The 16716-nt window shown below is 45.6% G+C and overlaps 1 protein-coding gene across 2 annotated transcripts in view; it reads left to right on the forward strand.

Annotated features, from left to right (window-relative positions):
• Positions 1-3034: 3034 nt before the first annotated feature.
• The window catches only part of LOC143296908 (ras-specific guanine nucleotide-releasing factor 2-like), a 316971-nt gene continuing 303289 nt past the window's right edge, over positions 3035-16716 (forward strand). For both annotated transcript variants that reach the window (XM_076608906.1, XM_076608907.1), the window contains exon 1: positions 3035-3335. In XM_076608906.1, the coding sequence (XP_076465021.1) occupies positions 3066-3335 (270 nt within the window). In that variant the 5' untranslated portion in view covers positions 3035-3065. The remainder of the gene's footprint in view (positions 3336-16716) is intronic.

A 16716-nucleotide genomic window follows, 5' to 3' on the forward strand; every position in this document is an offset into this window, starting at 1 on the left:
ACACTTTACTACAACATAGTACAGTGCAGTGTACAGTACAGTGCAGTAAAGTACACTTTACTACAGCATAGTACAGTGCAGTGTACTACAGTACAGTACAGTGCAGTGCAGTACAGGACAGTACAACACAGTGCAGTTCAGTACAGTACAGTACAGTACAGTACAACACAGTGCAGTTCAGTGCAGTACAGTACAGTACAGTACAACACAGTGCCGTTCAGTGCAGTACAGTACAGTACAACACAGTGCAGTTCAGTACAGTGCAATACAGTACAGTACAACACAGTTAAGCGCAGAGTAGTGCAGTACAGTACAGGACAGGACAGGACAGTACAGCATGGCATAGTAAAGCGTATTGTAGTATCGTATCGTATTACCTTGCATTGCATTGTATCTATTATATTGTATTGTAAACCGTTGAGCAGATCGCGTCACAACGCAGCACACAATACGAGTTCTGTGCGATGTGCCATTCTGTCGGACCGGCAACACAACAGCCTCAATTATTTTAGCAGGTGAATCACAGTGATTGTGACAACCACTGCTGACGTGCTTTTTAAAAATTGCCCTCGTCTGTGTGTGTTGCAGGTCCAGTGACGAGCCATGCGCAGCCAGTGCCCCCGCGCCTTGCGCGCCTTCCCGTGACGTCATCACAGGCCAGTGACGTCATCGTGGAACTTCCGCTGTGTCCCACCGTCCCTTTGGCTCCCTCTGACTGAAATTCCTCTCTCCCTCTTTTGCTTACGTCATCGAGTTTTGTGATGATGGTGATGGTACTTGGGAGATATTCACATTTTCTTAAATACATCTTGACGTATTTTTAGAACTACGTCTTCATGTTTTTTCAATACGTCTTGCTTGTTGTCTAACTTAATTGACTTTGTTGATCTGTGATCGGTGTAAATATTGTCATCAGCGTTCTATGGACTTAACCGGTGTGTCAAGTTTGGTGGGATCGAAAACCACAGTTCCTGGACACTTGTTTGTTTGTTTTTTGTATTTTTTGTACTCGTGTTGAATTGACTAACAGTTCCCAGCATCGTCGAAAATTCAGCTTGGGGGGTTGAACCTAATTGGATTTATTGACTGCTGAGCCGGGGTCGCTTCAATAACACCAAACAACAAGACGTGAGCCTGCATAGTAGAACTGGACAGAGCAGCTGAAATAATATTGTCACATCGACATTTTGGTTTTCTTGGGTTTTTTTTTTTTTTTTTTTGGTAAAACTGGAAACGTGCTGTGTCGTGATTGAACAGGCACGCTTATTCTTTTGATCAACGAAGTTTGTGTGTGTGGTTGTTGTTTTGTTTTTTGTTGTTGTTGGTTTTTTTTATAGAAAAGACGCAGATCTTTAGACGAGAGAGTTCGTAGCGTTGGTGGAGATCAGTTTTATTCGCAGCGTTTGTTGAATGTGTTTGGGTTGCTTTCTGTTTGTTTGTTTTTTATCAACTCAACTGCCTGCACACAGAGTGTGTGTCTGGGTCGGCGGTGTATGTATGTAGACACGAGCAAGCCGTGTACAACAACAGCATAACGAACGCTGAAACGTTTTTTTGTACCATCTGGGACCGCTGGCGCCAGTTGGCGCTGGATTCATTCATGTGCACGCGACACTTGACACTGCTTGCATCTGATTGGTCGTTGGTCGGGGTTGATCGTCCGGACAGCAAATGTCGGAGGAGGAGGTGGTGGTGGTGGTGTTTCTTTCTCTCTCCTGCTCTGTCCGATTATTAACGAACTCACAGGCGGTTGCAGGGTGGCTGCAGAAAATGTGTGCTTTGTTCAGTGAGGTGGTCTGGTTGACGTGAAACGCCGTGGATGGAAGTGTCACGGGTGTTCACGAGTAGTAGTGAGTTACGTGGTCCATTTCATTGGACAAGTAGTTGGACTGGAGGATTATTCCATGTTGTGGTTTTTCATCCCTAGAATTTAGTGTGTGTGGGTGTTTTTTTTTTAAAGTGTAGAGATTTTGTCTTTTGTCATGAAGGCACCTCTTCTTTGGAGGCTTTGCGTAAACGGTGAGAATTGAAACTGGTCTGTGGAAGTGACTTGGACGTGAAGTATTTATTCTGTCTTTTTCAACGAAGAGATTTCACGTTGTTGGAATGTTGAGCATTTCTACATGAGAACTTTTACTGTACAGGTGCTTCGGGTTTTGATATACGCCTTTTTGAGATTTCATTGAAGGTTGTGGCTTGAGCACGCGTGAATGTGTGGTATCTGAATCATCGCCACCGTTCAGGAAAATACTCGCATCTAGAAATCAATGACTTGTTGCTTTTTTCCTTTAAAATAAATAAAATAATAAAAATTCAAATGCTTTTTGAAAATTAGCCTTCAGAATCAAAACAGCATCACAGGAACTCGTGAAAATGGACATTGGTTATTGGTTTCTCAATTCAAAGACAAAAACACATATTGACCCAAGAACCGTGGAATGAGCGTTCACTGGTTGTTTGTTGACGATTATAAATGAACATTCTGGATTCATTTCCTCCAGGTAAAAAAACAAAAGAGATGACCGTAGCAGTGATTGGTTTCTGGGAGTGACAACGAACATCAAACTTTACTCACAAAAAAGAAAAACAACTAAAAAATGAGTGGCTAAATTTTTTTTTTTTAATCGCTCAGCAGTGAACTCTCGCGAACGCTCGCGCAAGAATTCTCTGGCAACACGATCATCATGAACGTTCAGATCTAGCACCAACCACCCCCACCAACGAACTATCCAGGGAAAAAAAACGGAACCCCCCCAAAAAAAAAAACAACGACCACCCCTCAAACTAACCATGGACCACCACCGCCACCACCACTCTCCACCAACAACAACCACCTAGCTCCCCCACCCACCCACCCCCACCCCCACACCCCACACCCCACTCCCACGCAACCCTCTTCCAACGCTCCACCTCCTTGATCCTAGCACCTGGTGACAGCTCCACAAAACACCGAAGGAGACCTCCCCCCTCTCTCTCTCTCTCTCTCTCTTTCTACAACAGCAGAGAAGACCTCTATCTCCAGCAGCAGCAGCAGCAGCAGCAGCAGGCCACATCCATCCGTCAGCATGCAGAAGGGAATCCGCTTCAACGACAGCCAGCTGCTGTACCTGGCGGCCAAGGCCAAGCAGGAGAACACCATCTGTGGCTTCCTGTACAAGAAGTCCTCGGACCTGGGCAAGTGGCAGATGCGCTGGTTCGTGCTCTACCAGAACCTGCTGATGTACTTCGAGTCGGACACGGCCAGCAGGCCCTCGGGAGTAGCCCTGCTGGAGGGCAGCTACTGCGACCGGGCCATCACCCCGGCCGTCATCAAGGGCAGGGAGACCGAGAAACAGGTGAGTGAGGGGGTGGTAGGTGGTGGGGTGGTAGGTGTGGGTGGGGGGTGGGAAGGAGGGAGAGAGAGTGTGTGTGTATGTGTGTGTTTGAGTCAGAGTTAAGTGAGTGAGTGGGAGAGAGAGAATGTGTGTGGGGAGGGAGGAGAGAGAGAGAGATGGAGTTTGTGTGGGTGTGTGTGTGTGTTTGAGAGAGAGAGAGAGAGAGGGGGGGGAGGGTGTGAGAGTGAGTGAGTGAATATGTCTATGTGAGAGAGGGAGGGAGAGGGGGGGGGGTGTGAGATAGAGTGAGTGAATATGTCTATGTGAGAGAGAGAGTGAGTGTGTGAGATTGAGTGGGTGAATATGTCTATGCGAGAGAGAGTGCGTGTGAGAGAGAGATAGAGAGTTGGGGAGAGAGTGAGTGAATGAGTGAGTGAATAATTATGTCTATGTGAGAGAGAATGCGTGAGAGAGAGAAGAGAGAGAGAGAGGGTGTGTGAGATAGAGTGAATGAATGAATATGTCTATGTGAGAGAGAGTGCGTGTGTGTGAGAGAGAGAGAGACAGGGTGTGTGAGAGATTGAGTGAGTGAATTTGTCTGTGTGAGAGAGAGAGAGCGCGCGCGCGCGCGTGTGTGTGTGTGTAAGAGAGAAGGGAGAGAGAGACGTGGTGTTTGAGAGTGAGTGAATATGTCTGTGTGAGAGAGGGAGAGAAGGTATGAGAGAGAGTGAGTGGGTGAGTGAAAATGTCTATGTGAGAGAGAGAGAGAGAGGGACACACAGAGAGAGAGAGAGATGGCCACGTTCGCGCACACGATAATATCACACATGGAATTTTCTCAGTTGCTGTCAACAAGCGCGCACACGTGCACACACAACTGAAGCACCGAGCAGTACTCTCGGAGACCAATACAGGACCTACGTAGCTTTGGTACACAGAACGGATGAACGTAAACCTGTGAACCATAGGCGTTGCTGGAATTTGTTCTCTTGGAGATAAGGAGCATGTGAAGACCTAGAGAAAACACAGGGACAGAGGTGTGTGTTTTTACAAAGAGAGTGAAAATGAGGAAAAAGACAGAGAGGATGTGTGGAGAGAGAGAGAGAGAGGGGGGGGGGGGAGAGGTGGAGGGGAGGAGACGGGCGTGAAGAAGGAGAGAGAAGGAGGGGGGGGGAGTAAGAAATAGAGAGAGAAGAGAGATACAGACAGATGGAAAAGAGAGAAGAAAAGGAAAATAGAGAAGAGAGAGAGAGAGGGGGGGGGGGAAGAAGAAAGAAAGAAAGAAATAGAGATAGAGGGGGAAAAAGAGAGAGAGAAAGAGAGAGACAGAGAGGACAGAGGGAAGAAAGAAGGTGAGAGAGAAGAGAGAGGGGGTGGGGGGCTGAAGAGAGGGAGAAAGAGACAGAGAAGAGAGAGAGAGAGGCAGAGAGGAGGGAGAGACAGAGAAGAGAGAGAGGGATGGAAAAGAGAGACAGAGAAGAGAGAGAGGGATGGAAAAGAGAGACAGAGAAGAGAGAGAGGGATGGAAAAGAGAGACAGAGACAGAGAAGAGAGAGAGGGATGGAAAAGAGAGACAGAGAAGAGAGAGAGGGATGGAAAAGAGAGACAGAGACAGAGAAGAGAGAGAGGGATGGAAAAGAGAGACAGAGACAGAGAAGAGAGAGAGGGATGGAAAAGAGAGACAGAGAAGAGAGAGGGGAAGGAAAAAGAGAGACAGAGAAGAGAGAGGGGAAGGAAAAAGAGAGACAGAGAAGAGAGAGGGGAAGGAAAAAGAGAGACAGAGAAGAGAGAGGGGAAGGAAAAAGAGAGACAGAGACAGAGAAGAGAGAGGGGAAGGAAAAAGAGAGACAGAGACAGAGAAGAGAGAGGGGAAGGAAAAAGAGAGCAAAGACAGACGTGGGTTAGTGCGGAGGAAAAAAGAGAGGGGGAGACAGAGACAGAGAAATAGAGACAGAGAGAGACAGAGAGAGAAGGGGGCACAGAGAGAGAGAGCATATGCGTGTATGTGTGTGTGTGCGTGAGAGAAAGAGAGAGAGAAAGAGACAGACAGACAGACAGAGAGAGAGAGAGAGAGAGAGAGAGAGAGAGAATGTGTAAGAGAGAGCAAGAGCGTAAGTGTTTGTGTGTGAGTGAGAGAGAGAGAGAGCGGAGAGTGAGAGAGAGAGCGGAGAGTGAGAGAGAGCGGAGAGTGAGAGAGAGAGCGGAGAGTGAGAGAGAGAGCGGAGAGTGAGAGAGCGGAGAGTGAGAGAGAGAGCGGAGAGTGAGAGAGAGGAGAGTGAGAGAGAGAGCGGAGAGTGAGAGAGAGCGGAGAGTGAGAGAGAGCGGAGAGAGAGAGCGGAGAGTGAGAGAGCGGAGAGTGAGAGAGAGAGCGGAGAGTGAGAGAGCGGAGAGTGAGAGAGAGAGCGGAGAGTGAGGAGAGAGAGAGCGGAGAGTGAGAGAGAGAGCGGAGAGTGAGAGAGCGGAGAGTGAGAGAGAGAGCGGAGAGTGAGAGAGCGGAGAGTGAGAGAGAGAGCGGAGAGTGAGAGAGCGGAGAGTGAGAGAGAGAGCGGAGAGTGAGAGAGAGAGCGGAGAGTGAGAGAGAGAGAGCGGAGAGTGAGAGAGAGAGAGAGCGGAGAGTGAGAGAGAGAGCGGAGAGAGAGAGCGGAGAGTGAGAGAGAGAGCGGAGACAGAGAGAGAGAGAGCGGAGAGAGAGAGCGGAGAGTGAGAGAGAGAGCGGAGAGAGAGAGCGGAGAGTGAGAGAGAGAGCGGAGAGAGAGAGCGGAGAGAGAGAGCGGAGAGTGAGAGAGAGAGCGGAGAGAGAGAGAGAGAGCGGAGAGAGAGAGAGAGAGAGCGGAGAGTGAGAGAGAGAGCGGAGAGAGAGAGCGGAGAGTGAGAGAGCGGAGAGAGAGTGAGAGAGAGAGCGGAGAGAGAGAGAGCGGAGAGTGAGAGAGAGAGAGAGCGGAGAGAGAGAGAGCGGAGAGTGAGAGAGAGAGAGAGCGGAGAGAGAGAGCGGAGAGTGAGAGAGAGAGAGAGCGGAGAGAGAGAGAGAGAGCGGAGAGAGAGAAGCTGAGGGATGCAAAAGGAGAATAAAAAATGGGTGGTGGTGGTGGTAGTTTGAGTTTTAATGCTCTGTTTTTTTCTCAGTAATTGAAGAACACGGGTGGTTAATGAAAATTTGCGGAACCCCATTTCCAAGTCTTTTTTTTTTTCTTTTTCTTTCTTTCTTTCTTTTTTTAACCCTATCTTCTTTTTCCCCTTCGGTTATTTTTTGTTTTGCTTTTGTTTTCTTTTCGTTGTCCTTTGTTTCTTTTCTTGTGCGTTATCTTTTCTTTCCCTCTCTTCCTGTTTCGGACATTTCATCTGTTTGTTCTTTTTTCTCCCCTCTGTCTGTCTGTCTGTCTGTCTGTCTGTCTGTCTGTCTGTCTCTCTCTCTCTCTCTCTCTCTGTTCATTTGATATCGCAGGAAAGCAAATATTTTAACTAGAAATAATGTGACGATTTGCTCGTGTGTGTGCGTGCGTGCGTGCGTGCGTGCGTGTGTGTGTGTTGTGCGAGTGTGTGTCTGTGTGTGTGTGTGTGTGTGTGTGTGTTATGCGAGTGTGTGTGTGCGTGCGTGCGTGTGTGTGTGTGTGTGTGTGTGTGTGTGTGTGTGTGTGTGTGTGTGTGTGTAATGCGAGTGTCTGTGTGCGTGCGTGCGTGCGTGTGTGTGTGTGTGTGTGTGTGTCCGTCCGTCCCCATCTGAAGCAAGCAGCAGCAAACAAAACAACAGCAGAAACCATCACCAGAAGTGCTTGCTTCATTATTAAGAGGGGGGGAGGGAGAGGGGGGGGTTTTACCAAACATGATATTCTCCTCTTCTTTCGCCTCCTCCTACTCCTCCTTTTTCTTATTTTCATTCTCTTCCCCATCTTTTAAAACGTCTTCCATTTTGTTAACTGAACATTTCTTCTTGTTTTGTTTTGTTTGTTTTTTTTTAATCCCTGAGCCCTTCCATCTTCCATTCTGAACTGTAAAACACACACACACACACACGCACGCACACACACACACACACACACACACACACACACACACACACACACACACAGCACACACACACACGAACAACAACAAAAGCAAAAACAGTCGTGCATAATTCAATATCTTGGTAATAATCACATCGTTACTCAAATAAGAAAAACACACACACACAAAAAAAAGAAAAAAAAGTGGGGTCTGATTTATAAAAAAAAAAAAAAAAGTCATCGCCATGACATGCACTGGTTTCAGGTCCTCTATTTATCTTTTCACAAGCAGCAGATTTGTGTGTGCGTGTGTTTGTGTGTGTGAGTGTGTGCGTGTGTGCGTGCGTGTGTGTGTTATGCGAGTGTGTGTGTGTGTGTTATGCGAGTGTGTGTTTGCGTGCGTGTGTGTGTGTGTGTGTGTGTGTGTGTGTGTGTGTGTGTGAGTGTGTTTATGTGTTTGTGTGTGTGTGTGTGTGTGTGTGTGTGGTTGGCCACAATCGCTTTGCGGCGGAATTGCAATGCAATTAGGAAAACGCGGTGGCAACAAAACAAACAAACAAACAAACAAAAAACCACTGTGTTTATCACTTTGCTAAACTGCTACCTGGAGGGGAATCGAGCTCAGGCTAGGGGTTAAGTAATTCTATTGTGAGAATATTTTGCAGGGAGGGATTTTGCATCATCCTTTCATCTGATAATTGTGTTGATTTGCTCAGATTGTTGTTTAATCGGAGTTATTGCTTCGTTGCCGCATGGTTACGATTTTAAACATTGTTACGTCATACTCCATTGCCCCCCCAAAAAAAAGATCGTGGAATGATGAAAAGTAAACTTTAGACAGTTCGTTGTTTACTTCGTAATATGATATTTATTTATTCATTCATTTGTATTATCATTCGTGTGTTTATTTATATATTTATCATTTCATATTATGTTTTATTGCATTATTGGACTTTCATGTTATTTGCAACTGCGATTGTGAAGTTATCAAAACATTTTTTCATTGTTTTTTTTTTTTTCTTCTTCTTCTTCTTCTTTTTTCATTTATTTATCTTTATTATTTGATTTTGTTGTTGTTGTTGATTTAGATTTGCATTATTGGGCTTTGATTATCTCTTGTTATTTCGGTAACCTAAGCGTTTAATTGGTATCGTTGAGTTTTCTTCATTATCATGTACTGTATAAACGTGTTTGTGTGTGGGAGTAGATGTGCGGCGTCTTTTATTTACCTCAACTTCTAATGTGTTTTTTTTCTTCTTCCAAGCGCTATTCATATGTCACATATACGCACCTTATACAAAACAGTAAATACATGAATAAATAAATAAAATACAGTAAGATAAGATACGCAGTATCCGTGTAAAAACAAACGGTTTCTACATCGTGAGATATTCATCTCTCTCTCTCTCTCTCTCCTCCTCCTGCTCTTCCTCCTCCTCCGTCCCTCTCTCTCTCTCTCTCTCTCTCTCTCTCTTTCCCATTCCCCCCCTCTATCTTTCGCTCTCGCTAAAGAGCTTGTTAGGCAGTTCACTCATGCATTCACTAACGGATACACGTGCGTGTATGCGTGCGCATGCTCTTACGTGTTTGTGTCAGTTAGTGAATGCGTGAGTGAGTTTCGTAACAAGCCCGCACGCACGCATGCATTCCCCCGCGTACGTATGTAGTTCCGACGCTCCATTGTTTGTTTCCGATCGCAGGGAGAGAACGGGAGATACAGTGTGTGTGTGTGTGTGTGTGTGTGTGTCCATCTTTTTCTCTCTCGATGTTGTGTGTGTGTGTGTGTGTGTGTGTGTGTCCATTTCTTTCTCTCTCGATGCTCTGTGTGTGTGTGTGTGTGTGTGTGTGTGTCCATCTCTTTCTCTCTCGATGTTGTGTGTGTCTGTTTCTATGTCCATCTCTCTATCTCTCGATGCTGTGTGTGTGTGTGTGCGCGCGTGTGTGCGCGCGCGTGTGTGTGTACGTGTGTGTGTCCATCTCTTTCTCTCTCGATGTTGTGTGTGTGTGCGTGCGTGTGTCCATCTCTTTCTCTCTCGTTGCTCTTCGTGTGTGTGTGTGTCTGTCTGTGTGTCCATATCTTTCTCTCTCGATGCTGTGTGTGTGTGTGTATGTGTGTGTGTGTGTGTCCATCTCTTTCTCTCTCGATGCTGTGTGTGTGTGTGTGTATGTGTGTGTGTGTCCATCTCTTTCTCTCTCGATGCTGTGTGTGTGTGTGTGTGTGTGTGTGTGTGTGTGTGTCCATCTCTTTCTCTCTCGTTGCTCTTCGTGTGTGTGTGTATCTGTCTGTTTGTGTGTCCATCTCTTTCTCTCTCGATGCTCTGTGTGTTTGTGTGTCTGTGTGTGTGTGCCCATCTCTTTCTCTCTCGATGTTGTGTGTTTGTGTGTGTGTGTGTGTGTGTGTGTGTGAGAGAGAGAGAGAGTGTGTGTGTCCATCTCTTTCTCTCTCGTTGCTCTTCGTGTGTGTGTGTGTGTCTATTTGTGTGTGTGTCCATATCTTTCTCTCTCGATGTTGTGTGTGTGTGTGTGTGTGAGACAGATATACAGAGACAGAGAGCTATGTGAGGCATGGAGAGAGAGAGAGAGAGGGTGACAAAAACCCCGACAGTATGATTGCAGTCATCAACACCGTACGCTTCCTAACTTATTTCACGCTTCGTTGGAGGCTGCAGGGTGTGCAGTCTTGCGTGCACACCGGTGTCAGCCGTGTGGGACCCCCCCCCCTCCCCCCGGCCCCCTTCAATCATTTTGATCCACCCGGGGTGTTTTGTGAGGAGGAGGAGGAGGAGAAGTATGATGGCGTCGAGAGTTTGTTATTGAATGGGATGGATGGAGTAGGTGTAGTGGAAATGATGGATGTTCTAGCTTTGTTCTGTCTTGGCGACTGGAAGACAGCGTGTGGAGAAACTGTCTGTCCGTGCGAGTGGCATCATCCTTGCCCCTTGGAAATTCATGGCCCGGATAATTTTTTTTTTTCTTCTTCTTCTTCTTTCCTATCATTCTCGTTGTTGTTGGGTTTTGTTTTTTGTTGTTGTTGTTGTTGTTGTTGTTGTTGTTTTATTACGGGTCCTTTTCTTCTTTCGTTTTGTTTGTTTCTTGGGAGGTTTTTCGCTGTCATTCGCAGTGTTTGATAAGTTTAGTATGCTACTGTATTAAGTTAATGATATTATCAGTACCAAAGTAGAAACTTCCGCTACTGACGCCTATGTTATTGTCAGTAGTATTATCAGTTACTATTTCAGCATGTATATTTAGTATGATGATGATGACGATAATGATGATGATGATGACTGATTAGTAGTATTAGTAGTAGTATTGTTATGGTTATTTTAACATTATTACTATTGTTGTTATTATTATTTTATCATTATTGTTATTGTTGTTGTTCGTCTTCTTCTTCATCTTATTACTACTACTACTACTACTACTACTACTACTACTACTACTACTACTACTACTATTATTATTATTATTATCATCATCATCATCTTCATCATCATCATATTATTATTATTATTATTTTACTATTATTATTGTTATTGTTGTTTGTTGTTGTTGTCATTATTATTATTATTATTGTGTACATAACTACATGCATGTATATGAATGTGTATTGTGTGTGCGTGTGTTTATGTAAGTTTGTGTGTGCGTATGTGTTAGGGTAGCTGTTAGATACACATGTATGTTAAAATGTATGTTAGCAGTGTGTGTGTGTGTGTGTGTGTGTGTGACATTGATACAACGTTTTATGTTAACAACAGCGTTTTTGTAATGCACCTAGTGCAGATTTCTGGATAGTGTGCTATATAAATATCCATTAATATTAGTATTATTATTATTATTGTTGTTGTTATAATTATTATTCACTCTTTGTGTCGTTCTCTCTGTCGTTATCATACGAATACAAAACATTGCAGTCCTTCCACAAAGGGGGTGGGATGGGGGTAAAATTGACAAGGGGGGGAGGGGCATCATATGTGTCACTACACCGTCTGTTAGCTGGGAAGTAGGGAAATAAATTCACCATGGGGATGTTTGTGTCCGACTTCTTTTTTTTTTTTTCTTCGATGTGGGGTTGCAAATTCACACACAGAGACACACACACACACACTCACACTCACACACACACACACACACACACACACACACACACACACACACACACACACACACACACACACACACACACACACACACGCTCCAGTACACACGCACATAAATACATGCACACTCACAGACACTAATACAGACACACACAGAAACACACACACACACACACACACACACACAGGGAAAGATAGAGGGCAATTACCCAGTCACCACCCACTGGTTCCTTGTCAGAATCTATCTTTCTCCTCTGTCTCTCCACCCCCCCCCCAACCCCCCTCTCTCTCTCCATCTCTCTCTCTCTCTCTCCCTCTCTCTCTCTCTCTCTATCTCTGTCTCTCTATCTGTGTCTGTCTCCCATCTCTCCCTCCCACCCCCCCCACCCCTCTCTCTCTCTCTCCCTCTCTCTGGTTACTGTTACTGGTGTTGTCTTAACGATGTGTGAAAGTCTGTGATGAATGGAGAGAGAGACACAGTGTAATTGAGAAGCGGGTGGCTGCCTGCTGCAAACATATACTGCGATGAAAACTCGCGCACGTGCACGCGCACGCACACGCACACACGCACGCACGCACACATAGACGCACGCGCACACATTATAATGACAATGATAGTGCCAGTAATTATATTGATGATGATGATAGTGTTAATGATAATGATGATGATGTTGATGATGAATACTCCTCCTCCTACTACTACTACTGCTACTACAACTGCTGCTACTACTACAACTACTGCTACGAGTGAAAATAATAATAATAATAATAATCATTATCATTATTATTGTTACAATGATGATGATAATAATGATAATAATAATGCCCCTGGTTGTTATTTGTTATAATATGGTAATTTCCGCGAGGTTAACATGTATATGAATGACAGAGCAGAACGGATTGTTCGATATGTATATGCCATGGCATATATCTTTACAAAAAACAAAAAACAAAACAACAACAACAAAAACCAAACAAAAAACAAAACAAAATAAAAAGCCTATGGAAACGTAAACTTGGACCCGTTCAATATGGACTGACGGTATGTGGAATGATGTGTTCAGCGCAACAGCTGGTGTTTGATGATAAAGTGTGTGTATGTCTGTGTGTGTGTGTGTGTGTATCTCTGTGTGTGTGTGTGTATCTGTGTGTGTGTGTGTTGTGTGCGTGTGTGTGTGTTGTGTGTGTGTATGTGTGTGGTGTGTGTGTGTGTGTGTGCGTGTGTATGTGTGTTGTGTGTGTGTGCGTGCGTGTGTGTGTGTGTGTGTGTGTGTGTGTGTGTGTGTGCTGACGTCAGCAAATGATAGTGCTGACAGTTCACAGAAGCCAAAGTCCATTGCTCGGAGAGAACACTTTACTTGTATGACTGCCAGTGCTGTGATAAGTTAGTGAAAAAAAAAAAGTTGCAGTTATGGGTTAAAGAGGATATGTAGTGTGCCTTGTCTGAGGGCGGGGGTTGGGGGAAAAGGCGTGTGTGTGTGTGTGTGTGTGTCTGTCTGTCTGTCTGTCTGTCTGTCTGTCGGTCTGTGTGTCCATCTCTTTCTCTCTCGATGCTCTGTGTGTGTGTGTGTGTGTGTGTGTGTGTAGCGCGTGTGTGTGTATATTTGTCTTTAACACTTCAAAACGTTTGCAGAAAAAAATGTTTAGTTAGTTAATCACTTGGCTGGTTAGTTGTTGTGTTTTTATTCACCTGATTCTCTCTTGAACAAATTCATTCTTTAAAATTATACCAGAATTCCTTTGAAAAGATATACATATATATATATTGTGACGACAGATCAGAACATAAACTGTGCCTCCCTCGACATTTCTCACACAAGCTCAAGACAGTGATCACGTTCGTAATATTCACCTCCTCCACCAGTCATGCATTACATACAAAACGGGACACGATACTGCAGGAACTTGGGTTTAACAAGTTTATTGAGGAGGGATTGAGGGGTAGGTGGGGGGGGGAGGGGGTGGGCTGGGGGTGCGGTTTGGCCTGAGTATGAACTGCCTTCAAGTTGGGTATCTTTTGCCAGGTTAGCTCTTAAGATACGAGCTGTCTAGCTAGAGAAAGTTTCTGCGATTAACGGTGTTGAGTTAATTTTTTTGCGACCTGTTTTTTTTTGAAAACTTCCAGATGGTGGAGGTTCTGAGTTGTCTTTCTTTTTGTTATTGTTGTTGTTGTTGTTGTCTTGCGTTGCTGCTGGGGTTTTATTTTATTTTATTTTTTTCGGTTCCTTCTTATTTTCTTTGTTGTTGTTGTTTTTTTATCCCTGTTTCATGGTATCGTCTTCTTTCACTTACTTGTTATTCTTTTTGTTTTAGGGTTTTTTGGGGGTTTTTTTCTTCGTACTTTATTCTGTTTTCTTCTTCTTCTTTTTCTTCTTCTTTTCCTTCTTCTCCTTCTTCTCCTCCTCCTTCTTCTCCTTCACCTTCTCCTCCTTCTTCTTCTCCTTCTCCTCCTCCTCCTTCTCCTTCACCTTCTCCTTCTTCTCCTTCACCTTCTCCTCCTTCTTCTTCTCCTTCTCCTCCTTCTTCTCCTTCACCTTCTCCTTCTTCTCCTTCACCTTCTCCTTCTTCTCCTCCTTCTCTTCCTTCTTCTTCTTCTCCTTCTTCTTTGTCGTCGTTGTCGTCCATCTCGTTTTTACCACCCCTTCTCTTCATTTTATTCTAGTGATTGGCCTGTGTGTGTGTGTGTGTGTGCGTCCGTACGTGAGTGTGCGTGCGTGCGCGGGCGTGCCAGTGTATGTGTGTGTGTGTGTGTGTGTGTGTGTGTGTGTGTCTTTATGTATATATGCCTTGTGTGCATACTGTTGTTCTCGGCCGGGTAGATTGAAGAATGTGTGAGTGCTGATTGCGTGCGTCAGTGTATTAGCAAGCCTCAGTGTGTGTGTGAGGCAGTGTGCTTGACACTGTCGTTTAATTTATATGGACTGTGCGATCGCGATACTGTAGACACAGGCGTGTGTGTGTGTGTGTGTGTGTGTTAGGTATGGCTGCAGCCAGGGTAACATTAATTTCCCTCTATTGATGTCACTTTCGCAAACTGGGAAACACAGTGTTTTTTTGTTCTCGGGAGCTGTAAATGACAGTGATTGACTTCAGAGTTGGCATGGAATTATGGTAACTGGAGACGCGCTGTTTGTGCCTCTGTGTGTGTGTGTGTGGCTGTGTGTGTGTGTGTGGCTGTGTGTGTGTGTGTGTGTGTGTGCGTGTGGCTCTGTGAGTGTGTGTGTGGCTGTGGCTGTGTGTGTGTGTATGTATGTGTGTGCGTGTGGCTCTGTGTATGTGTGTGAGTGTGTGTGTGGCTGTGTGTGTGTGTGTGTGTGTGTGTGTATGTGTGTGTGTGCGTGTGGCTCTGTGTATGTGTGTGCGTGTGTGTGTGGCTGTATGTGTGTGTGTGTGCGTGGCTTTGTGTGTGTGTGAGAGAGAGAGAGAGATATGGGGGAGAGGGAGAGATGAGAGAGAGAGAGAGCGTGGGGAAGAGAGAGAGAGGAGAAAGAAGAGAGAGAGAGGGGGAAAGAGAGAGGATGAGAGAGAGAGAGAGGGGAGAGAGGGGGGAAGAGAGAGAGAGAGAGAGAGAGAGAGAGAGAGACTGGAGTCGAGGTCAGACGGAGAAGTTGACAGCAAATTGCCTGTCCGGGTCATGTCATACACAGTGGACCAGTTTCAATGGAGGTTTCAACTCGTCTGGGGCGTCCTCACCCGCAGCATAGCCAGTTTGTGTGTGTGTGTGTGTGTGTGTGTGTGTGTGTGTCTGTGAGAGATAGAGAGAGAAGGAAGGAGTGTGTGTGTGTGTGTGTGTGTGTGAGTTAGAGACAGAGAGGGAGAGAGAGAGTGTGTGTGTGTGTGTGTGTGTGTGAGAGAGAGAGAGACACAGAGAGAGAGTGTGTGTGTTTGTGTCTGTGTCAGTTTGAGACACAGAGAAAGAGAGAGAGAGAGTATGTGTGTGTGTGTGTGTGTGTGTGTACGTGCCTCTATTCGTGTGTGTGGATGTGTGCACGCGCGTGCATCTGTGTGTGATTCTGAGAGAGAGAGAGAGAGAGAGAGTGTGTGTGTGTATGTGTGTGAGTGTGCTTTTTAGGCGTGTAATTGTGCGGGTCCGTGTGCGTGCGCGTTTGTGTTTATGTGCCTCTTTATATGTGAATGTGGTGTGTGTGTGTGTGTGTGTGTGTGTGTGTGTGTGTAGGTATGTGTATAAGGTGTGTGTGTGTTTGTGGGGTGGGGTGTGAAGTTGCTGATGATGATGATGAGATAACCATCAGTATGTCTTTGTGGACGTTTCGCACTGTGTCCCATATCTATCTATATATATATATAACTGTCAGTTTGATCCAGCTGTGGGCTACTTGTTTTTTAATTGGCGTCCTGTTTATTGTGGTGCGTATGGGGGAGGCAAGGAACGTTCTGAAGTGAATCTCTCTCTCTCCCTCTCTCTCTCTCTCTGTCTCTCTCTCTCCCTCTGTCCCTTTCTCTTCCTCTCTCTCCCTCTCTCTCCCTTTCTCTCTTCCTCTCTCTCTCCATCTCTCTCTCACCTTTTCCCATGCTCACTCCTAGTCCTCTGGTTTTGAATTGTGGTCCATGGCCAAAGTTGATTAAAACAGTTTAGTTCGTTCCCTCTCTCTCTGTCTGTCTCTGTCTCTGTCTCTCTCTCTCTCCACCTCCACCTCTCTCTCTCCCTTACCTCTACACCCCACCCCACCCCTCTATCTCTCGCTGTTGCTGTCTCTCTCGCTCTCTCTTTGCCACTGTGCAAAAATCCCGATGATGTTATGCGAAGTAGTAATAGTTTCAGTTTGAGTTTCAGTAGCTCAGGGAGGCGTGACTGCGTTCGGACAAATCCATATACGCTACACCACATCTGCCAAGCAGATGCAAGGAGTGATAGAGCATTGATTGTCCTTGCAGTAGTGATGCTATCTCATTTCAGGTGATGGCGTCTGCTGTGTATATGTAGCGTTTATTCCATGTCTCAGTTAATGCGTGTCTCTGCCCCATTGTGATAATTATAGACTTCTCCTCCACAGTTTCATCAATATTGATTGATGTACATTACTGTAATGAAGTCGAAGAAGGAAGAGAAGCACCCGTAGGTGCTGGGGAGGACCCAGAGAAGCACCGTCTCCACCCGCCGCCCTTGGAACAATCATCCTGCACCACCCTTGGAGGCCTTCGCTGTGTTCACGATGGGTGCAGGCACGAACAGGACACTCCGTTAAGAATTCGAGGGACACAACTGCTCCCGAACAGAGGCAAAAGAGACCACAGGATGCAGCTCGCGACAGCCTTAAAAGAAGTATCCCCCCCCCCCCCCCCCCCCCATGGGTGGTG

Source organism: Babylonia areolata, chromosome 22 (assembly GCF_041734735.1).
Source record: "Babylonia areolata isolate BAREFJ2019XMU chromosome 22, ASM4173473v1, whole genome shotgun sequence".
Taxonomy (NCBI): Eukaryota; Metazoa; Mollusca; class Gastropoda; order Neogastropoda; family Buccinidae; genus Babylonia; species Babylonia areolata.